The sequence below is a fragment of the Notamacropus eugenii genome, chromosome 7 (genome assembly GCF_028372415.1).
Source record: "Notamacropus eugenii isolate mMacEug1 chromosome 7, mMacEug1.pri_v2, whole genome shotgun sequence".
Taxonomy (NCBI): domain Eukaryota; kingdom Metazoa; phylum Chordata; class Mammalia; order Diprotodontia; family Macropodidae; genus Notamacropus; species Notamacropus eugenii.
The window spans coordinates 60448821-60473582 of NC_092878.1; the positions used below are offsets into that span (position 1 = coordinate 60448821).

Sequence of the window (24762 nt, forward strand, 5' to 3'; positions counted from 1 at the left end):
TTGTCCAGGGTCACACGCGTATTAAGCATATGAGGCCAAATTTGAATTCAAATCTTCCTGACTCCAGGTTCTATGCTTTAGCCCTGGTTCGACTGCACCCCTTAGCTGTCCCTGCTGCCCAGAGCCCTTGCTTAGATCATGCTTTCTTGCTACCCAGATTTTCTGGCCCAAGTTCCTGACCCCTAATTTCCATTCAGTCTCTTGGGCTGAGCTTCTGATGCCTACATGTTCTTCTTGATCTATGCCCAGGTCTACAGTGCCTACCTGTTCCTCCTAGCCCTTCTTGCCTTCTCTAGAACTAACCTCAGACCCACAAGACTTAAAGTACCAATCATCTACACCTGGTTTGGCAGCCCTATTCTGTTATATACTAAGTTCCAGTTAGTTGAGAAGTTCTTTAAAAAGAGGCCAGATCTGTGGATAGACTTCAGAGAGTCTTTGGACTTGGATGATGAGAAAAAAGAGTACATCTTTAATTTCACTAACCTTTAGTTTACTTTGTAAACCTATGTATTTTATACATTTAAAAACACACACCTGACCATGTCACCCCCACACTCAGTAAGCTCCAGTGACTCTCTATGACTTCCAGGATCAAATACAAAATCCTTTCTTTAGTGTTCAAAGCCTTTCATAACCTGCTCCCTCCCAGTCTTTCCAGTCTTCTTAGACCTTATGCCCCATGTGTAAATTCTTTGATCCAGTGACATCAACATCCTTGCTATTCCTTGAACAAGACACTCCATGTCCTAACTTGGCATTTTTACTGACTATCCCTCATGCCCGAAATCCTCTCCCTTCTCATCTCCATCTCCTAGCCTCCTTCAAGCTTCCTTCAAGCACCAGCTAAGAAGCCTTTCCCATCCCCCTTAATTCTCTTGCCTTCTCTCATGATTATCTCCAATTCAGCCTGCATCTAGCTTGTTCATACATAGTTATTTGTATGTTGTCTCCCTCAGGGATTGTCTTTTGCCTTTCTCTGTATCTCCACCTCTTAGCATAGTGCCTGAGACATAGTAGGCACTTAATAAATGCTTGTTGATGACTTGACTCTATCCTAGGTGATCAGAACATAAAGACCAAGAGGCAGAGAGACAGAGAAAGGCAAAGAGACAGAGAGACAAAAACAGAGAGAGAGGGGGGGAGGGGAAGCCAGCACCCTCACAAGAGAAACTAGAAGATTCAGCTGAGCAGGTGATCAGGAAAAAGAGATGCTAAACATTGGCTCCTTTGGCAAACATGGATTGGAGTCTGAATTCTTCCCTCCCTTCATCCTCCATACCTTGTGTCTTGTTTTTCCTTCCTACCCACCTCGCTCTCAACATGCAGATGTATGAATTACAAAATCAGATCGTCTGTCCCTGGTTCCCAATATGACCCAGCATTTTCCTTCCCATTTTTCCTTGATACGAAGAAACTAGGTACTTTGATCCCCAGAGAGAAACCCAGGTCCTCCATCACTGATTCACTAGATGACTCCAGTTAAGCCCCTTCATCTGTCTTAGCCTCAGTTTCCTCATGTTTAGAATCAGGGGGTTGAACTAGATGGCTCGAAGGTCCCTTCCAAATCAAAAATAGTCCAAGTCTGTAATTCTCTGAAATATACTCCATAAAATGACAAGGAGAAGCTGAAAGAGATTGGGACAGATTGGATAGCCCAGCTCAGGTCCCCATCATTTTGTCACCTCACTCAGCAGTGCCCCTAAGTCCCAGAGAAAGTGGCTTTTATTATTTCTTTTTTATTTTTATCAAAGGGTATTTTTGTCAAAATTGTTTCTCCCCTGGGACAGCTTCTCCCGCCTCTGAGCAGTTTCCTCCTGTTTCCATGGTAACAGCAGCTGGTTCACATGTGTGGTTGTCATGGAAACCAGATTGGTTTTTTCTTTTCCTTCTCCCTCCCCCTACCCATTCCTTCCCTGTCTCAGCCTCCTCACCATCACTACCATCCCCCACCTTTTTTTTTCACACCACATGGGATGCAGCAAGACAGCAAGAAGTCTAACAGTGGGTAGAGATCTAGATCTTTCTAGACCTCAGCTGTCTCTTGGCTCCCTGATGAAATGAAGAAATAACTCTCCCCTACTTATTCCTTAGTTTCCCCACTGGCAACACAGGTTGGTCAACACAGTCTCTTCCTGTTTCTCATTGAACTATGTGGATGAATGGGAATGAGAACATAAAATCCATTTCAGTGCCACAGAGAGAGATAATGAATAAAAGATAGTGTTACAAATATTATTATTCCTTAGCACTATTTTAGTCAAGGAACAGAAACAAAATCTACCCCTCCTGCCTCTTCCAAAGGGGGAAGAGAGAGAATGCTCACCCCACACTAACCCAAGTACGAATTAAAACTCAAACTGATCTCCTTCTTGCCAAAACAGGCATGCCTGAGAACCAGAAAGAGAAGAGGGAGGAGTATTGGATATTGGCTCTGGGCATTTTTTGTAGGATTTTAAAGCTAGGAGAGAATATGTAGTCATTTTACAGATGAGAAAATTGAGGCTCAGAGAGGAGAGCATCATAGAACAGAGAACAGGGTATTCGATTTGGAATGAGTAGTTAGGTTCAAATTTCAGCTGTCACATTACTTGTATGACCTTGGGAAATCATTTCCTCTCTGCGTACCTCAGTTTCCTTATCTGTAAAGTGAAAGGATGGAGTTCAATGACTTCTAAGTTGTCTTCCACTTTTATTCAGAAGTAGGAAATGAAAGACATCCAATCCCTTTAAACCTACTGAAGCTCAAAACTCCCTAATTCAGGTGTTCCATCAGCCTCCACCTTCCCCAGTAGCAGACATATGACACCCTGAAATACCTTCACAATGAAAATTCTTTTCCCCAAGACCAGTCCAAGGTACATTCCCAAGTCCCTTTTCCCCGCCCCACATCAAAGGTAGAGATTGAAGCCTACTATTGTTCAGTAAAGCTTTTTCAAAATTTCAGAGTTGGAAGCATCCTCAGAGGCCAAGTCGTCCAATCAATATCCGAGCAAGGTATCCCCCTGCAATGTTATTGACAAGTGGTCATATAGTCTTCACCTGCAGACATTAAGGGGAGACTCACCAGCTCCCAATACAGTTCATTCTGCTTTCAGACAAATCTAAACTGCTAGAATTGTTTTTCTTACCTAAACTAAATCTGCCTCCTTCTAAATTCTACACCTTGCTTCTAGCTGCTTGGAATACAAAGAATCCTGGGGATGGTTGGCTATTACTTCAGTGACCTATGTGTGCATACATGTTTGCACACACATGTCTGTGTCTTTGTGTCTATGGCAGGGGTGGGGAATCTATGGACTTAAGGCTACACGTGGCCTTCTAGGTCCTTAAGTGTGACCTTTTGACTGAATCTAAATTTTACAGAACAAATCCTTTTAAGGTCACATGTAGCTTTATGGCTGCACATACCCCACCCCTGGTCTATGGGAGTGTGTGTGTGTGTGTCTGTGTGTGTCTGTGTATGTGCATGTAGGGATTACCAGGAAGAATCAGTTAGAGCTTCTATTCCCAGAAACACTGATTTAAGATCAGTCATGGTAGAGATTTATTCTGCCCAGGGCATAATTGCTGCTCTCTCTAGACCACGGATTCCTAACCTTTTTATGTCACTGACTCCTTTGGCGGTTTGGTAAAGCCAAATTGTGTTTTTAAATGCCTAAAATAAAATTCATTAGACAAAAAGAAAACCAATTATATTGAAATAGTTATCAAAATGATTTTTTTAAGTTCCTGAATCTCAAGTTAAGATCTTTTTATTTCTTTCTTTCTTTTTAGTTTTCAACACTCACTTCCATAAGATTTTGAGTTCTAAATTTTCCCCTCCTCCCTCCCTTTTCCCTCCCCAAGACAGTGAACAATCTGATATAGGCTATACATATGCATTCATATTAAACTTATTTTCCCATTAGTCATGTTGTAAAGAATTAGAATCAATGGGAGAAACCACAAGAAAGAAGAAATAAACAAAAAAAAAGAAGAAAGAAATCAAATCATATGCTTAGATGTCATTCAGACTTCACAGTTCTTTTTCTGGATGTGGACAGCATTTTCTGTCAAGAGTCTTTTGGAACAATCTTAAATCCTTACATTGCTGAGAAGAGTTAAGTCTATCCAAGCTAGTCATCACACAATGTAGCTGTTACCGTGTACAGTGTTCTCCTGGTTCTGCTCACCTCACTCAGCATCAGTTCATATAAGTCCTTCCAGATTTTTCCGGTCTGCCTGCTAATCATTTGTTTTAGAACAATAGTATTCCATCACATTCATATACCACAACTTGCCATTCCCTAGTTGATGAGCATCCCCTCAACTTCCAATTCCTCAAGTTAAAATCTTTTGCCCTGCCTTGGCATTTGAATGCAAAGTCCAATGAATGGCTGAACCATCCAATGGAAAAAGAAGATGGTAAAGGAAAAAGAGCTGGTTTTGCAGTCTGAATATCTAGGTCCAAGTCATTCCTCCTTCATTCCTCTCCCAAGCCCTCTTCTGACTTTCTGTACTCCCCTTCCCCATGCCCCCACCCCAGCTTTGTGGCTTTCTTTTATGAATGATCTTCCTTCATTAGAATATGAGGGGCAAAGACTGTCTTTTTGTTTACGTTTGTATTCTCAGTGCTTAGCACAGTTCTCTGGCATACTGTAAGCACTTAAAAAATGCTTGTTGATGGACTTTCTCTATTATTTCCTAGTTTCAGGTCTTTGCAAAGGTCATTAGACTTCTTGGGATCTCAGGTGCTATAGGATATGGATAGAAACTAGACCTATGAATTCATTGGTATAGGAAACTCCCTCTCTCTGTACAGGTCAACACCTTTTCTGCGACGTATAGTGTCAGAGAGTTACCTAAAGCACTAAGAAATGAAGTGACTTGTCCAAGGTCACACAATCAGTATGTGCCAAGGACAAGACTTCATCAAGGCCTTCCTGGCTTCAAGGCCCACTTGTTATTTACTACTCTACAATATCTTTCCTACAGTGCTCCTTATCATAATACCCAATCCGGCCTTCCATTCAGGTTGTTGTAAGAAAAGCACCTTAAGTAATGTACGCAATGACTACAAAATATAAATGGGTAGAACAATAAAATGAAACTGAGTGCTACAAAATTAGAATGAATAAGCTCAACCTTGCAAAATAGTTGAGAAAATTCACCTGCCTCCCTTCCCCTCAGAGGTGGGGGGCTACGATTACAGTATGGCATATACATTCAGATGCCACCAGTGTGCTGGGTGGTTTTGTGGAACTATTTTTCTTCTCTTTCTTTTAAAAACTTTTATTACAATTGTAGCACCCAAGTGATGGCTTGCTGGGGAGGGGAGGGAAGAAGGATATATTTGGAAATGAATGTAATGTAAAAACAAAAGGCATCAAGAGAAAAAATAAGCGAAAAAAAAGAAAAGCACTTTGCAAAGACCTATAAAAATCTGAGCTATTATTAGCAATCAACCATTATTTGTTGAATACCAACTAGGTTCACCGTTGGAATGGCTGCTTACAGGGTTAGAAAACAGAACAAGATGTAGTTCCTTGCCTTTCGGAGTTCAAATCTAGCCTCAAATTTACTAGCTGGGTGACACTAGCCAAGTCACTTAACCTGTGTTTGCCTCAGTTTCCTCATCTGTAAAATTGGAATAATAATAGCACCTCCCTTCCAGGACTGATGTGACCATCAGATGAGATATTTGTAAAGTGCTAAAAAAAATGCTTGGTAAATGATGGGTGATCAACAAACACTTAGTTTTTTTCTTCTTTCTTTCCTCACTCCCTTCCTTTTTCCCTTCTTTCTTTTCTTCCTTTTTTCCTTCTTTCTTTCCTTCCTTCCTCCCTTTCTTCCTTCATTTCCCCCTCCCTTTCTTTTTCCTTTCCTCCTTCCTTTTTTGCTTTCTTCCTTCCTCCCTTCTTTCTTTTCTCCTTCTCTTCATTCCTTCTTTCTTTCGTTGAATATAAACTATATGAAAAGGTCCATTTGTCCTCCATAGAAAGATTCATCACCCTTCTTAGTCACAACAGTGCGCATAAAGAATCTCTCCATTTTAAGTACAAAGAATGGAAAAGGACCTCACAAATGGCACTACAAATACAGATTTGGCTATAGACTTGGGTTGAAGTATATTGATAGAGTTAAGGATCAGAGAATCAGCGATGAAAAGCTGGAAGGAACATTGGGAGCCATTTAATCCAGAGAACCAGGCTGGGGCAATGGAAAGAATGCCAGATTTGAGTCAGAAAGCCTGGATTCAAATCTCTCTTGTGTTACTAGCTGTGTGATCCTGGACAAGTCACTGAAATTCTCTGAGCCTTGAAATGAGGAAGTTGGACTAGAAGACCTCTAATGTCCTTCGGGGCAGCTAGGTAGTAGGTAGAGTGCCAGGCCTGAAGTCAGGAAGACTCATCTTCATGGGTTCAGATCTGACCTCAGACACTTACTAGCTGTGTGACCCTGGGCAAGTCAGTTTCCTCATCTGTAAAATGAGTTGGAGAAAGAAATGGCAAACCACTCCTATAACTTTAGTAAGAAGACCCCACATGAGGTCATGAAGAGTCAGACACAACTGAAACAACTGAACAACAAAAAGGTCCTTCCAGTTCTAAACCTATGATTTTAGTACAACCCCTTCATTTCTCAGGTGGTATAATCCAGGCCTAGACAGGTGAAGTGACTTATCTAAGACCACCTAGGTAGCAGGTAGCAGCAAAGAGCTGGAACCAAGAGCAGCCTCTGACTCCAAATCCAGTATTCTCTCCACAGTTTATTCAGAGTAGTAAGTTTAAAGGTCAAGAATACTTGGGCACAGCCCTGATGAGACATGTACACATCAGTTATTTCTTCTGTCTATATCATGGGATATTAGAGTGACTCCTGTTCAGGTCTGTCACTGAAAATGAATGGCTACTCAGGCTACAATCTAGAATATTCCAAGTCTGTGACATGGTACACATATGAGTGTAGGTAGAATGGATCCAGGAAAGGTTAGGGGTGCAGAGGTTCAATACTTCAGAGCCAGGGGTCTTCTGGCTCTCCATTTCTCAATTCAAGTCTAGTAGACTTTGGCTACTGGAGATCTGTTGCTGAATTCTTCTCTCATGTGACCCCAGTACATAAATGGCCATCTTACCCACAGTGGCAGCAAAATATATCTTAACCTCTTTGGCTATTCCCAAGGCAGGCTGCCTAGAACTCTGAATCTAAGCCATCTTGTCCCCTTAGCCTAGAAGGAATACTCCTGAAAATTGGTTCCCAGGCATTGGACCAGACTTGGGCTGTGCCTACAGTGTTGTCCTCTACTTGGGCCTCATTTGGGAATCTTGGAATGTCCCACACAGATCCCAAAGTACAATGGCTGGACCATTTTCTTTCCTGTATGTTTTACCAATAGGGCAGGTAGGTGGCACATTGGATAGAGTGCCAGGCTTGGAATCAGGAAAACCTAAGTTCAAATCTGACCTCAGAAACTTATTAGCTGGGTGATCCTGGACAAGTCACTTAATCCTACTTGCCTCAGTTTCCTCATCTGGAAAATGAGCTGAAGAAGAAAATAGCAAACCACTAGCTGGGTGACCCTGGACAAGTCACTTAACCCTGTTTGCTTCAGTTTCCTCAACTATAAAATGAATTGGAGAAGGAAATGGCAAATCACTTCAATATCTCTGTCAAGAAGATACCAAACGAGTTTACAAAGAGTCAGACCCAACTGACAGAACAACAGTCAGAGAGCATTAATGCAGTGCTAAGGTTTACAGGCTAGGTTTGTTGGGTGTTCTGTGGTGTTACCTGTTCTGTTCTCAGTACACTCTCTCCATCTTTCCATTCCTCCTGAATGTTGGGGGTACAGGAGATAAGTTCTGAGTAGTTGGGAGGTCATTATTCCCACTGCTCCCATGACCCTCATTATCTTCATTCCATGACAGCAGGCACAGTTCCTCTAAATACAAGTCAGGCTAATGTTGTCCATATACTTTACAGGCAATGTGCCCCTGATCATGGCCCTCTGGGGCAGTTTCTCCACCTTAGTGCAAAGTATCAGCCTCCTGATGAGGTTGATAAACTACAGCAAATCAGCATCTTAGTACATGAAAACTCCATGATCCTGCAAGGTCTCATTGCATGGTACTCATACCTCATCATTACCCTCTGTCCCTCTCCTTGAAGGGTAGAGTAAAGATCTCCTCCCCAAACCTCCATTTTAGGAAGGTGTTCAGGTCAGCCATCTCTATATCTTACCCTGCTGTACTCCTTTAGGGATGGGGGCAGCTAGGTACCACAGTGCATAGAGCAAAGGCCTAGGCCTAGAGTCTGGAAGATCTGAATTCAAATCTGACCACAGACACTAGCTGTCATTTAACCCTGGGCAAGTCATTTAACCCTGTTTGCTTCAGTACCTCATCCATAAAATGGGGACACACTGCAGAAGGAAATGGCAAACCATCTCAGTATCTTTGCCAAGAAAACCCCATGGAAAAAGTCAACAACTTCAAAGTTCTTCACTGGTAGGGGCCTGTCCCATTCTACATAAGGCCCTTCATGATGAAGTGAATCAGACAGCTGATGGGTAGCCTTTAGAGACTGGGTGAGGGGATGGGATCTAGATATGTCTACTTCTCGATGTCCCCTAACCTTCTAACCCAGAAGACTCTTGGGGTGAGGGAGTCCAAGACTGAGCAACAACAATAAACCTCCTTTGGACTTTACCCTGCCCCTGTGCTAGGTACCTTTCCCCTTCTCTTTCCACTTTTTATCTTCCTTTTGTGTACTCTCATCCCCCATTAGATTGAAGGCAGGGGTTGTCTTTATTTTTGTCATATTTTTCTCTCCCATACTTAGCATAGTACCTGGAACATAGCAGGCACTTACTAAATGTTTACTGACTGAATGACATAGTCCCAGAATATTGCATGGGATAATAAGAGGGACTCATCAGGATGTATTAGTAGCAAGACCTGAACATAGGTCTTCTGGCCCACAAGGCCAGGAATCTAATCACAATGCCATACTGTCTCCTGAGTAGCACATAAGAACTTCATGTATTCTTGGGGATTCTCATCCTGCCAAACTAGCTATCCAGAATCAAGTGCCATGCATTCAAGTAGCATAAATTCTGGACACTGCATGTGCAATATAGAGAGCAGGTCCCCTGAGGCTTCCTAGCATTTGTTAATCTAAAGTCTCATAAATCTTTGCATCACCTCCATGGCACTCATCAGTCAGGTATTGAAGCTTTCTCTCCAGGTCCTACTCCACTGTGACTTGTCTTAATTGTCCATAAAGTATCATACCTCCTTTCCAACCCATTTGTAGTGCTTGAATGTCAGCTTGGGCTTGCTCACCCCAATCTGAGTTAATGTTTATATTGTCAGCAAAGAGAGGAGGGCATTAAGACTGGGTCATTGGCAACTTGGCAGTGTGCTCTTGTCCTCAGGGGACCTTTATATATTGCTATCAGTCCAGTATATTCTTACCATGAAGACTTTAAATTAACTCACCAATGTTGGTCAACAGCAGAGGATTTGGTTATCAATTTCCAAGTTCCCCCTCATCCGTTTTCTCTTTCAGTGTCCCACACAGATCACAAAGTAGAATGACTAGACCATTTTCTTTCCTGCATATTTTGCCTAGTTATGACAGCAAATATAACAGCAGCTAGTAAGGTTTACAAAGCCTGTGAAATAATATCACCCCCATTTTATAGTTGAGGAAACTGAGGCTAATAGAGGTTAAGATGAAGTGACTTGCCCAAGCTCACACAGTTAATTAGTATCTGGTAGAGATTTTAATTTAGATCTTCCTGATTCCAAATCCCCTGCATCACCTATGCTCAATGAGCTCCGCTTCTAGAGAACAAATACCAAGAACCTAGAGTGACCTTCACATTTTGTCAAAATATTTTCAAGATACCCAGTTTCCTAGAGGTAAGACCCAGCAAGCAGAATGTATCCTGAGCTTGGCCTAACAATAACCTTTTGCACTCAGGATATCACCCTCTGGCAAAGTATATTGCTTGGACCAGCACCAGCTGTTCACTGAGTGATTTAGCTCCCCCTATTTCCCAGGGCCATCCATTACATATTCATAATCCATACTCCTTGTCACTGACAGGTACTCTACTCCTGTTCCCCTCACAGAACTCTGGTTCTGTGCCTCGAAGGGTGGACATGACTGTTCCCACAGGGCCCATGGGAACAGTAACTCAGGACCTAAAAATTATTATATCATGGTCCAGCCCAGGATGTATATAAGACCTGCCTTTAGGGCAGTATGTTAAGGAGGGGAGAGGGGCTTCTGTATGCATACATCATTTTTCTCACTCTGAAATTATCTAACTCTCTTTTTGTGTCCAGACTCTCCTCTCTCCAGTCTGCTCTGTTTATTTGACTCTGGCCACCCACAGGTTAGAGGCCAGTTTTGGTTCAGTTGATAATTTTGATGAAATACTTGAACAGGGCTTCAATGGAGGATATTATCCAAGTGGCAAAAATATTAGAAGAGCCTCAGACTTTGCTGAAATAAGCCAAGTTAGCTGAGGTGGGCCATGTGGGGACTCCTGGGAATCAAAGCCAAAGGGGAAAGTCTGGAGCTCTCCAATCGGTATCTGCAGATCTGATGGCTAGCTAAAGATCACACCAAAGGGGATGTGAGCTAAGAAAAGGAAGAGATAATTTGAGTTTCAAGACAAAAAGAGCTGGGACCAAGTCCCCTCTTTAAAAAAGAGCCAGCTGAGTGACTGACAAAAATGGAGATGCAATCAGTCCACTGGATGGAGTCATACCTGGTAAGGTAAGTATTTTGTTACCTAAGGCAATAGCTGGAAGATTCCCCAAGGAGGGTTAACTAAGCTTATGGCTGTTCCCACTTAGCACTTCTGAACAAATACCTTGGTGAGGATGTTCTGTTCCATCCCTAAAATACCTTAGTCTTCTGTAGGGTTTTGGGTTCCATTAATGTAATGTCTTCAACTTCCTCACCCCAAGGTCTTCTGAGTTAGAAGGTCAGGCAACATCTGAGAAATAGACATATGATTTTCTAGATCCAACCTTCCCCACCCAATCCCTAAGAACTACCCCTTAACTGCCTGATTCACTTCATCATGAAGGGCTTTGTGTAGAACAGGGGACAGGTCCCCACCAGTGAAGAACTTTGATCTACCAATGAAGATAACAATTGTTCCCCAACTTTTAGTCTGGGAGAGTTGTCATTGAGAAGTTGCGATTTGCCTAGAATTGTAGCCAAAATGTATTAGAGGCAGGATTTGAACCTAGGCCTTCCCAAGTCTGAGACCAGTCCCTCTATCTACCTCCCAGAACTTTCTGATTCAGCACTCCTTTCTGTAAATACTTCGAAAAATTTGTGATTTCATTATCTTTGGCAACTCTTATCCATATTCTCCCATAATCTTCCTCAGAAGATCAACCAACACACTAAGGGCCTGGGTTCAACTGCTATACAATGGATGCCAAATGAATGACATGGTCTGACCATTGGTTACCCATCCCTCATTTTTACTATGTGACCAGTCTAGCCTTAATGTCTCTGTTGATACATTTTGTAATGTAGTTCTTCATTTGAAATGTGCTGCAGTTTGTTTCTATCCACCATGGAAAAGTTCAGGGTCATTAAGATCCAACACCTAGAGCTAGAAGAGATCCCAAAGTCTATCTTAGTCCAACCTCTCTCCCCTTTTTACATAGATAGAAAACTGAGGCCCACAGAGGTTAAGTGATTTGCCCACAGACACATAAATAGTAAGCATCAGAGGCCATACTTGACATCTGACTCCAGGGTCATCAAAAACATTGGGCCATTTCCCAAAAGCAATCCTGGTTACTTTCCTCCTTCAGTTCAACCTTTGACCAAGCTCACCATCCATTTTCAGTGTTTGTCTATGAGATATGTACCAACGGATCAACTCTATGAGTTGTCCATCCAATTGAATATGACCAACTCTCAGAGCTGCTCTTCCAATTATATCACAGTCTCAAAAAACATTCTTCACTCCATTGGATTTTCATTTTACTGATTATGGTAAGGACTATACCTATGACTTCATATCGCCCAAGACAAAGAAGCTCCCTCTACCAAAGCAGAACAACACCTTCCATGCAACTTATAATCTTAGAGAGTTTCGTAGGATACTGAGTGCTTAAGGCCAGGCTCAAACAGCCATACTGTCTCAGAAGCTAGACTTGAATCTCTCTATGCTTCTCTGTAAATGAGGCTAACATATATAAATATATACAGCAGAAAGGATTTGTTAACCCATCCTATATTGATCTAGGGTTGGCTGGCATAAATATAAGTTAATTGCTTCTAAGTCACTAGAAAGAGAACACCATAAAATGTAATTTATGCAAGATACCATTAGAAAAAGATTTCTCATCCTGGCCTGGAGAGAGGTCACCCTATGTTAATAATAGTAATAACAGCTAGCATCTATATAATGTTTTAGGATTTGCAAGGTACATTACAAGTATTATTTTATCCTCACAACAATGCTGGGAGGTAGGGGCTATAACCGCTCTATTTTTACAGATGAGGAAACTGAAGCAGACAGTTAAGTGACCAGAACCACACAACTAGTTAGTTAGTGTCTAAGGCTGGATTTGAACTGTGATCTTCTTGACTCCAGGTTCAGTGTTCTGTTTACTTTGCCTCATCCCTGTCTTTACTCTCTTTATATTTCACCAGGACAGCATTAGAATTAATTGGCAAAGCCTTTCAGGTCTAGACTGCCTGTCTTCTGAAAACCAGCTCAGTTAAGGCCGAAGAGATTCATTCATTTCCAGAGGGTTAGCTGGAAGGCGATGATTTTTTTTTTTTTAGCCATAGCAACTTGTGAAATCATCTCCTGAGGTGTTGGGGGTTGTGAGCTGCGTTGGTGGAGGGAGTATACTGATGAAATCACCAATCTTTTGAAATGTTGAAGTAATGTAAGATAAGCTATAATCTTGGAAATTGTAACATGTCATGAGATAATGTTATAATGACAGGAGTTTCTGGTGCCTGGTAACGAGTCTAGGAAAAGGAAAACTGAAGAATAAAAATTTATCGGCATTTCTTCTCTAACTCTACTCAGAGGAGTGGCTAGCTAGCCTAGCCAGATCTTCCAATTTGCTTGTGAGGGATAGCTCTGTTGTGAAGAAGGGGGGCATTTGGTTAACATAATTTAATGACCTTCTCCCTTAAGGTCATCCAGTGCCTTCCTTTTCCCCCACCAACTTTCAGATCCTAATTTAACTTTCCAAGTAGGCTCTCTTTCTGGGAAGAAAATGCACCAACTAGCCCACAGGAGTCTTCAGTCTACTTGGTATTAAGATTCTCTGTGCAAATTAATAAATCAACATTCTGGTGCAGAGGTGGTGGACCTGTGACCTCAAGGCCACATGTGGCCTTCTAGGTCCTCAAGTATGGCCTGTAGGACGAAGGCTCCCCACCTCTGCCCCAGACCTTCAATCTAGTTTACAGCCCGGCCCTCCATGACATCATCCTGGGAAGCAACCCCCACAGAAACACGCCTGGAAACAGAAAAAACAAAGTCCTTTCCACGGAGGTCCTTGGCATTTTCAAATGGCTCAGCATTAGATATGGATATTATTTTTCCATGGAAATGACATTAAAGATGATACATTATCATTTGCTTTGCCACTGCACCCTAAGGTGCATATGACCTTTCCATCTGACATGTGGCTGAAACCACCTATACTCAGTGTCTCCCTTAATAGAATGCAAACTCCTTGAAAAGTAGAGACAGTCTTATTTTTCTTATCAGTCTCCCCAGTGCTTACATAGTATTTTTTAGTAAGCACTCAATAAATACCTTTTCATTCATTCATTCTTTTATTCATTTTATAATCCTATAATCTATATCTGGTTCTTGTTTACACTGCCATATTTCACCATCACCTTCCCTGGTTGACTTCAGCCTCAGTTGTTTACCTAAAATATGAAAGTAATCATGCTAGATAATGTATGAAAAGTGTCTTGCAAGCATAATGTTCTACAAATACGAGCTACTGACCTATCATAAGTCTTATCTTAGGATTTAGGCCTGGTAGAAACTTTGGAGATAATAATAGCAACTCACATTTATACAGTACCTCAAGGTTTACAAAGTGCTTTACATACATTATCTCTTTTTCATCTCACCACAAGCCCTGTGAGATAGATACTGTTATTATCCCCATTTTACAAATAAGGAAACTGAGGCTCAGAAAGGTTAGATGTCTTACCCAAGATTTTTGTTCTTGTTCAGTCATTGGCATACTAAAGTGGTTTGCCATTCCCTTCCAGCTCATTTTATAGATGAGGAAACTGAGGCAAACAGAGTTAAGTGACTTGTCCAGGGTCACACAAAATAATAAGTATCACAGGCTGCATTTGAACTCAGGAAGATGATTCTTCCTGACTCCAGGCCTGGTGCTCTATCCACTGTACTACCCAGCCACCTACCTAAGACGATACAGCCAATAAGTACATAAGGAGGCATTTGAACCCAGCTCTTTCTAACTTGAGGTTCTTATCACATTAGGATCTAGTCCAGGGGTTAACCTGGTATCTGTAAACTTTAAAAAAAAATTAGTAAATATGTTAAATTGATTTGATTGCTCTTCTTTGTAATTTTATATATTTTATTTTACACATTTAAAAATATTATTCTCAGAAGGGGTCCATAGGTTTACCCAGACTATCAAAAGGGTCCATGACATAAAAAAAAGTTGAAAACCCATGATCTAATCCAACCATCTCAGCTCATAGGACGAAGAAATAGAGGTGTCTATTCAAGGTCACCCAGGTAGTAAGGATTCAAACCCAGATACTCTGACTTGCAATCTGGGCATCCCCCTTCCTACACTGTTATTGTTCAGTTGAGCCCAACTCTTCCTCACCCCATGGACCACAGCATGCCAGTTCTGCCCATGGAGTTTTCTTGGTAAAGATACTGGAGTGGCCCTTTCCCCCAAGATGGCGCCGAAGGCAAAGAAGGAAGCCGTTGTCCCCCCCAAAACAGAAGCCAAGTCCAAGGCCTTGAAGGCCAAGAAAGCGGTGTTGAAGGGTGTCCATAGCCACAAAAAGAAGAAGATCCGAACGTCCCCCACCTTCCGGCGACCCAAGACACTAAGACTAAGAAGGCAGCCCAAATACCCTCGGAAAAGTGCCCCTCGGAGAAACAAGCTTGATCACTATGCCATCATTAAGTTTCCCTTGACCACTGAGTCTGCTATGAAGAAGACTGAGGACAACAACACCCTAGTTTTCATCGTGGATGTCAAGGCCAACAAGCATCAGATCAAGCAGGCAGTAAAGAAGCTGTATGACATCGATGTGGCCAAGGTCAACACACTGATCCGGCCTGATGGAGAGAAGAAAGCTTATGTCCATCTTGCTCCAGACTATGATGCTTTGGATGCTGCCAACAAAATTGGAATCATCTAAACTGTGTCCAGCTGTCTCACTGCACCTACAATAAAAAGTTTTCCCCGAAAAAAAAAAAGATACTGGAGTGGTTTGCCATTTCTTTCTCCAGCTCCTTTATTACAGATGAGGAAACTGAGGCAAGCTGGGTTAAATGATTTGCCCAGGATCACACTACTAGTTAAGTATCAGAGGCTGCTTTGAACACTGGGCTTCCTAATTGCAGGCCCAGGGCTCTCTCTATCCACTGAACCACCTAACTGCCTTCCTATCTATGCCCCTCCAGCTTTTTCTCTCGGTCTGGGATCTGTAAAGTGTAAAAATCCCACCGTCTCCCCAGAGCTAAGCACTGTGCTCACATAGCAGACTTTAAACATCCTTGCTTGGTGGCTTCAGCTGAATCTCTACTTCTTTGGCTAACACAAGAATATCCTGGTCTTTAGGCTACTTTTCACAGCATCCTTTCCCAAGGAGTATTTAATTCCCTGTCTCTTTAAATCTCTTTCTTTTTTCAAATCTCAACTGACTGCATCTCCTTTCTCCCTTGCGTTTCCTCTTATGGTCTCTGTCTCCCTGGGCTGTTATTTACCTCTATGTGTATCATTTGACTGCAGACGGGGTTTGGGGATACAATTTGTAGGAAAGACACTACAAAATAGAGTTGTGTTGTGCTGTGTGCCGACGGGAGAGCCATTCCCTCCGAGCCAGGTGGCTGCTGTCTTCGGTAAACACTAACCCCCTCAGGGGCATATTTTCTACAAAGCACCCCGGGACTAGACGGCACCCGGCCCCATTACCGCGGTGTGCCTCCGCTGTGCATGCAAAGAGGCAGGCTGGGCGTAGCGTTCTCAGAGCTGTCCAGCTGCTGTTCCCGGGCCCAAGGCATAGCCGTGGGAGGAGGAAGAGAAAAGGGAGGAGGTGGGAAAGGGAGGATGCTCTGTCCTGGGCTGGTGCCGAGGAACAGCTTGTGAGGAGCTTTCCCCAAAGGGCTGTTCAGAGCAAGAAAAGGAAGGAACAGCTGGGGAAACAAACTCTCCACCTTTCAGGAAGCCCATGGATTTGGGGACTACAGTTTGCTTCACTAGTAGGTGAGCTTCAAGGAACCGTAAGGAAAATCTGCCCGCAGTGGAAAGGCAGGCGTTTAATAAATAAGTTACGCCTAAACTTCCACTTCAAGAGCCAGAATTGCATCTCCCTATGCAGATTGCAGCTCCTCACCGCTTTACTAGTCTTTTTCTTGAATTAGTGATTCCAAAACAAAATGAAACTACCATCCAAGAGAATGTAAGCTCCCTGAGGTGGGAGTTGGGGGGTCGGGGGGGAGGGCGTTATTTTTGTATTCCAGTGGTCATACACAAAGTCTAGTATTTTCTCTTTTAACTGGACCTTCGACTTAACTGGTGTAGGAAACTCCCCTGAATCTATGCATATCAGCAGCTGCTGTCCAACTTTTGCAATCTCAAACTGTGGCCAAATTGGAGAGAGGTTTAGTGGACTGCCCCGATGACACAGTTAAGCGTTGTAGGCCGGACTTAACACAGATCATGACTTGGAGACCAGCGCTTCATAATAAATGTTTGTTGAATGAATGAATGACCCAGTGACCAACCTTCTGGTAATACATTTGCACAAACTCAGATAGATACGGGGAATATAGTCGCAGAATTCAACACCAGACCTATACTTGAATCCTTTACAACTTTGAAGGACCCTCTCAGACTCTGTATTCCATCCACTGTGCTTTGGAACCCCAGTATCCATCTGGAGTGAAACATCAGGATGAGACATCCTCATAGGGCCTTAGTTGAGGAATAAATTAAGTTATTCAGCCCTAAATATTCTAAGTGCAGCTAGGTGGTGCAGTGAATATAGCACTGTGTGACCCTGAGCAAGTCACTTAACTGTCTGTCTCAGTATCCACATCTGTAAGGTGAAAATAATAAGAAGCTACTTCCCAGGGTTGTTGTGGGGTTATGATGAGATATTTGTGGGCTGTGCAATTATTGGCACTGTTTTGTAGCTGAAAAAACTAAGGCCAGAGAGATAATAGGGACTTATTTAAGATAAGACAATTAGAAAATGGCAGAATAAGGTATTTTAAATGGGACTTCTGACTGCATCTAGATTTGTTTCTGCTACATGTCTTCTCAAGGACAATTAAGTTCACAAAACAAGCTATATATCCACACAAAGTCAAGTAACAATGCAGGAGTTAGACACCAGCACATATGGCGTAGAGAAAGAAGTTAAATGATTACTTGCCACATAAGTTATAGACAGAGCAGTCACAGTGAAGGGTATGAGTTGACTCAACCTGGGAAGTCTTCATGGAAGAAGTCAGAGGTGATCTGAGCCTTGAAGGATGGGTAGAGTTTTGCTAGGCATTGGAATAAGGCATGGGTTTGGGGTGGGGTGGCATGAACAAAAGTATGAGGCATTTGAGGAACAATGAATGGCATGAGAATATTCAGGTAGAGAGGAGTGGGAGGAAATAAGTCAAGAAAGATAATAATGATAGCATTTATGTAATGCTTAAAGGTTTGTAAACCTCTTTTATTATATTCATATTATATTTATAATATTATCTCACTTGATCCTCACAACAGCCTTTTGGGGAAGGTACTATTATTATCCCCATTTAACAGATGAAGAAACTGAAGCAGGCAGAAGGTAAGTGATTTGACCAGGGTCACACTGCCAGTAAGTGTCTGAAGACAGATTTGAATGCATGTCTTTCTGACTCCAGGCCCAGTGCTCTATCCCCTACCTAGCTGTCCCAGCTTAGTCATTTTTCAGCTATGTTACACTCTTTATGGTCCCATTTGGGTTTGGTTTTGGGGGGGGGGGGGGTTGTGGCAAAGATTCTGGAGTGGTTTGTTAATTCATTTTACCAATGAGGAAACTGAGGAAAACAGGTTTCAGTGACTTGCCCAGAGTCACACGGTTCATAAGTGTCTGAGGGCAGATTTGAACTCAAGTCTTCCTGACTCCAGGGCCAGTATTCTAGGTGCCCCAGGTAGGCTGGGGGGAAATATATCTAGAAATATATCTAATGCCAAATTAGAAATACTGACTTTATTCTAAGGTCTTTCAGAAGTGCAGTGGGATAGGGGGTCATGGTGTGCCATAGAGGAGAGGATGATAAGATCAACGCTGCTTTGGAAAGATTTGTCCAGCACTGGCATACAGGCTGAATTGAAGGAGATCTGTAGATGTGATTCAGATGGAACTGGTATCCTCTATTACCCTGGTCCCTTTCACTCTTTCCCCTGTCTCCATCCTCATACACACATTAGGGTTAACATGGTACAGTGGAACTTTTGGATCATATGAACAAGAAAATGGCAGACTAGACATTTTTCTCATATGCCCATGGCCTCTCAAACTTTTCTAAAACAGAAATAAAAAACTTCAGTCATTTCCAGGATCTAGGATGCTCAGACTCCAAAGAAGGTTAAAAAAAATCCTCCCAAACCCAAAAACTGATGCCTACTGACCCTGAGCCCATTCAGTACCCTCCCCCACTTCTCATGCCATTGGCTACAAGGCTGCAATAGCAGACCCAAGGACACAGCACAGGCTTACATCAAAACCCACCCCTACACCTCTGTCCTCCCTCCTTCCTTCCAGTTCCACAGAGCCTCTGGCTCCAGGCTGTAGAAGTTTGCTCTCATTGGCTATAGTCCCTCAGGAGCAAAAGCCTGCCAGGGTCTACAATCCAGAAACACCAACATTGAAAAGTTCTGAACTGGTGATGCCAGGGAAAACAGGTTTTCAACTGCAAATTTTGGGCCAGAGAACTGAGGGAGAGAGGAAGTGGGAGAGGTCACCATATATGTGGCAGGCTATGCAGCATGCCACCAACCCCAAGGCAAAGAGCACAGCATACACCTGGTGCCATTTCTGACCACCCAACAAGTCAGTTGGGACAAAGACCTAGCTTGGTGAACTGTGAATTGCCCAGTTTGGGAGGAGGCTGAGGTGATTTAAGATCCAACCCCCAAGGAAACCACAGAGGGGAGGGAGTCAGGAAGTGAGTGAAAGGTAAAGGGAGGGGCAGGGAGACAGGACAGAAAGTACCAAAGATTTCAGGAAAATGAAAACTTAAAGACTTTCAACATGAGCAAATAAATCAACAGGAAGAACAGTAAAAACAGAAGGAAATATGGTCTTCAGCTCTAGTAAACAAGTTTAAGTAGCTATGAATAAATACCACAAAATAAAAACGATCCAGCATTGAGAAAGAGGACCCTATGGAATTTGAGGAGGACATGGAATCATGATACTTTGTCCCTTGAGTGGTTCAAAAGGGAAATGAGAATTATAAGGCAGAATTTATGTGCTGCACAGCAAAGAAATGAACAAGTAGAAAAACTAGAATCTGCAATGTCAGTCCTCACAAATGAAACAAGAGAGAGAACAATAGATTTGAAATATAAATACACGGAAGGGAAGGACAATCTAGGAGAAGAAAAGCAAAAAAACAATTTTTAAAAATATGCTCATTATGCAAGCAAAATATATGAACTCAAAGACAGGGTGTGCAGATACAATCTAAGGAACATAGGTCTTCCAGAAAAATATAATAAGACAATAAAAACAGTAATAGTTAAAAGCCAACATTTATATAGAGTTTACTATGTAATAGGCATTATACTAAGTGATTTACAATTATTAGGACAAAAAAACCTTAACACTATAATTAAGGAAATAATAGAAGAGAATTGTCCAAAACTTCTGAACATAGAAAATGAAATTCCAATTAAAAGAATTCACAGATGGCCTCCAAAAAAAAAAAAAGAAACTTAAGGCTGAAAACTCCAAGATCCTTAGTGGCAAAATTTAACAATTCAGTTCAGAAACAACAAGTTCTAGAAACCATCAGGAGAAATATGTTCAAATACAAAGGAAAGGACATTCTAATAACACAAGATTGTTCCACACCCACTGTTATTGTTTGTCCTTCTTTCTTGAAGAGGACCATGACTTCAGGAAGGAGATGTTATGATTTGCAAGTGAATTAGATTTAAATGAGGGAGGGTTGTGCAAAGTCACCAGCCCTACTCTTTCTCTGGAGCCATCTGGATCCAGGGGCAAGATATGGATCAGGATGACTGGAGATGGCCCCAGATGCAGTGGAAGACCTTGGCCTTTTTAAGCTAAGTTCTTTCCCAGGTCTCAGTTTGTCTGAGGCAATACCTATTCAGTGATTAAGGCTAGGTAAAAAATGAGACAAAGAATGGCCTCTTTTACTTAGGCAAAAAAAAAAATCATTCTGGGAAGGGAAAACCCTCAGGGTTTCTGGTCAAAACAGAAACAATTGCTGTTTACATTGCTATGAGCCATCAAAAGGAAGGAATCAGCAAAACCCTAAAGGAAAGGGGTATCAAATGAGAAGAGGGAATCAGGGATGAGAGAAAGAGAGCCAATGGGAAGAGGGCCACCCTAAAAAAAGGCTAAAGTAAAGTAACTGAAGGAACATAATACTATGTTTAAAGCAGAAGAGGGAACTTTAAAAAACTGAAAATTTTTTGCACAGACAAACATTAATGCATCTAGGATAAGAAGGGAAATATTTGAATGGGGGGAAATGTGTCCATTTTTTTTCCAATAAGGGTTTCCTTCAGTTAATAAGTATATAAAAGACTAACAGTCATTCTGTGATAGATAAGTGGCCAAATGATATGAACAAATATTTCTCAAATTAAAAATTACAAAATATTAATAACCACATGAAAAAAGTGCTCCAAATCACTAATGATAAACTCAGTGCAAATCAAAACAACCCTGAGGTTTCACCTCTCACCCTGCAAATTAGCTAATATGATCAAAAAAGTAGCAACAGTCAATGTTGGAAGAGCTGTGGAAAGTCAGGCATACCAATACATTGTTGATGGCTATAAAGTGGTACAACCCTTTTGGAAAGTAATTTGTAATTATGCAAAAAATTAAAAAGTGACTACAATGTCCATGCCCTTTGAACCAGAGATTCCATTACTGGACTTATAGCTCAAGGAAGCCATTGATAACAGAAAAACCTCCACATACTCCAAAATATTTATAGCAGCACTTTTGGGGAAGAATTTAAACAAAAGAGGTGCCCATTGACTAAAATTGTGGTACATGAACATGATGGAATATTACTATGTGAGATGTGTGATGAGTACAGAGAAGCATGGAAAGAGTTACATGAGCTGATGCACAGTGAAGTAAGCAGAACTAAGAAAACAATATACACAGGAAGTACAACAATGTAAATAGAAAGGACAATGATACACTAAAAAAAGCAAATGTAAATGCAGCAAAATGATGAAGATCAGGTGTGACTCAAATGAAGAAACAAGAGAAGACACCTCCAGATACCCCTTCATAGAGGTGGGAGGTCCACAGGGGTTACATATTACACACTTTCAGAATTTTTTTCAATGTATGGATCACTATGTTTTCTTCCCTCTCCAAAAAATACTATTTGTCATATGGAATGGCTCTCTGAGACAGAGAAGGGGAGAGATACATGGAATACCATGGTGATGTTATTCAGTTGTGTCCACATGGACCACGCTGTCTGTGGGGTTTTCTTGGCAAAGGTATTGGAGTTGTTTGCCATTTCCTTCTCCAGTGAATTAAGGCAAACAGAGATTAAATGATTTGCCCAGGGTTGCACAACTAGTAAATGTCTAAGGTCAGATTTGAACTTAGGTTCAGGCCCATCCCTCTGTCCTCTAAGCCACGTAGCTGCCTCCTAGGCAAATAGAGGTTAAGTGACTTGCCCAAGGTCACACAGCTAGTAGGTATATCTAGATTTGAACTCAGATCTACCTGACTTCCTGATGATATAGGAAACAGCAAATATCAATAAAAACTTATTTTTAAAAAAGTGTTACAGTGGAAAGAGCCTTGGTTCTGGAATCAGAGGACTTAGGTTAAAATCCTTCCTCTGACATTTGCTCGTTCAGTAAATCACTTACTCTCCCTAGGCTTCAATTTCCTCATCTGTAAAATGAGTTGTAGTAGATGGCCTATGAGGTCTCTTCCAAGTCTAGATGTGATCCCCATGCACACAGCTAGAAGGCCTGTAAACCAATTGACTCAGTCAGCACAAATGTGACCCCTCTTTTGTCACACCATTGTGTAATGAAAAGAATGCTGGATCTGGAATCAGGAGCCCTAGGTTTATAGCTTAGCCCTGTTAACTGAAGGACATTGGGTAAATTCCTCTCTTTGGGCTTCCATTTCCTCGTCTAAATTGGACTGGATGACTCCTAGGGTCTTTTCCAGCTCTTGATTCCATAATCCTATGATCTGCCTCTGATCCAATGTCCCTGGGAAAATGAGAAGATGAAAACCAGCTAAGTGGTCCAGTGGATAGAACACTTGGCCTGAAGGCAGGAAGACCTGAGCTCAAATCCAGCCTCAGACATTTATCAGCTGTGTGACCCTGGGCAAGTTACTTCACTGTTATCTGACTCAGTTTCCTCAACTGTAAAATGAGGATAATAGTACCTGCCTCCCAGGGCTGTTGTAAGAATCGAATGAAATAATATTTTGTAAAGTGCCTGGTATATAGTAGGAGCTTAATAAATGCTTTTTTCCTTCCCAACAAGGGTGAGGCTAGTGGAGCATTCAGACATGCAAAGCTGAGGAACACAGAAAGAAACACACTCACGCACACACACACATACACACACACATGCACATGCACACGCACACACACAATGCTTATGCTATTTGAATCATGCCATGTCGTGAAGATAGCCTCCCAGGATAATTTTATATTTTTGCCTCCAGCAGCTGCTCTTTCAGTTGTCAAAGCAGATGGTAAAACAGCCACACCCTAACTCTACCACTGCCCCTTTACAGAGGGACAGAAGGATGGGGAGAATGGAGGACTGTACAAAATAGCATGAAGAAGGATGACATGAAGTAGAGACTTGGTGCACCCTAACAGAGGGAGAGAAATAAAAGGTGTTTGAGCCAAGGCATAAAATTCAAAATGGCTTAGTGAGGGTCCTGGCAGGTATTTCAGGGAATCATGATATCCATAAGATCTACACGTGAATAGCACCCCCTTTACTATACCAGCGCTTTTCCTTATCTCCTACAAAGGATCCATTATCTTTTTACTTTTTCCTACCTCCTTTTCATTACAGAATTCCTCCCAATAATAATAGCTAGATGGGACAGAGGCTAGAGTGCTAGGCCTGGATTCAGGAAGCCTTAAGTTCAAATCCGGCCTCAGATACTTACTAGCTGTGTGGCCTTGGTCAAGTCACTTAACTTTGTTTGCCTCAGTTTCCTCATTTGTAAAATGAGTGGGAGAAGGAAATGGCAAACTGCTCCAGTAGCTTTGCCAAGAAAATCCCACATAGGGTCATAAATTTCAGACAAGACTGAAACCATTGAAAAATAAGAACTTTGTACAGTACTTTAGTGTCTAAAATATTTTGCCCACATTTTCCCCTTTGAGTCTCCCAGTAACTCTATGTGAAAAACAATACCTGTTTTACCTGTTCATCCAATACCTGGATGAAATGCTGGATCCAGAGTCAGAAAGACCCAAATTCAAATCTTACCTCTGGTATTTACTGGCTGAGTAACTAACCACGGACAAGTTACTCAACCTTTCCATCATGTCTCAGTTGTCATCTCAACCTAGATCTTCCCTCAATGCCCAAGGTCTCCCTGTTATAGTCTCCCATTGGTGAACTCCTCCTGGTACCTCCATCTTGGGAAAATGCTCAGGCTGTCCATCCTTCTGCCTCTTCTTCTAACATTTTAGACTTCAATGCCACATCCCCACCATGTAGGGAAAGGAAGAGAAGGCGATAAGCATTTACATAGCAGGCCAGGCATTGTGCCAAGTATTTTTACAAATGTTATCTCATTTGATCCTCATAACAACCCTAAGGGACAGAAGCCACTACTATCCCCATGTTACAGCTGATGAAACTGAAGGAAACAATGATTAAGTGACTTACCCAGGGTCTCACAGCTGGTAAGAATATAAGACCAGATTTGAACTCAGATCTTCCAGACTCCAGGCCTGGTGCTCTATCCACTGTACCACCATTTGCAATGTTTCTTCCTTTCCCTCCTCCCCTCCTTCTCAGCTCTCTTTGGATCATTGTCTTACCCCAATAAAACGTAAGGTCCTTAGTTAAAAAAAAAAACAACTTTTTTTTTAATTAAAAAAAGATAAGATCCTTCAAGGCAAGGATGGTCTTTCTTTTTCCTTGTACTTGAATCCCCAGTACAAGGCACATTGCCCAGTATATGGTAAGGTTTTGATAAATGCCTGTTGTCTGCTGTTTACCTGTCTTTCTGAGGCTCATCTTTCTCATCTCTGAAATAATAACA

The 24762-nt window shown here is 41.9% G+C and overlaps 1 protein-coding gene across 1 annotated transcript; it reads left to right on the forward strand.

Annotated features, from left to right (window-relative positions):
* The first annotated feature begins 14925 nt into the window (after positions 1–14925).
* Positions 14926–15441, forward strand: LOC140514270 (large ribosomal subunit protein uL23-like). Its single transcript, XM_072624430.1, has one exon. The coding sequence runs from the start codon at positions 14956–14958 to the stop codon at positions 15424–15426; it is 471 nt and encodes a 156-aa protein (XP_072480531.1). The 5' UTR covers positions 14926–14955; the 3' UTR covers positions 15427–15441.
* The last annotated feature ends 9321 nt before the right edge of the window (positions 15442–24762 follow it).

Excerpts from the sequence above, each read along its gene's own strand:
- LOC140514270 (XM_072624430.1), top strand. The coding sequence starts at position 14,956 with ATGGCGCCGAAGGCAAAGAAGGAAGCCGTTGTCCCCCCCAAAACAGAA.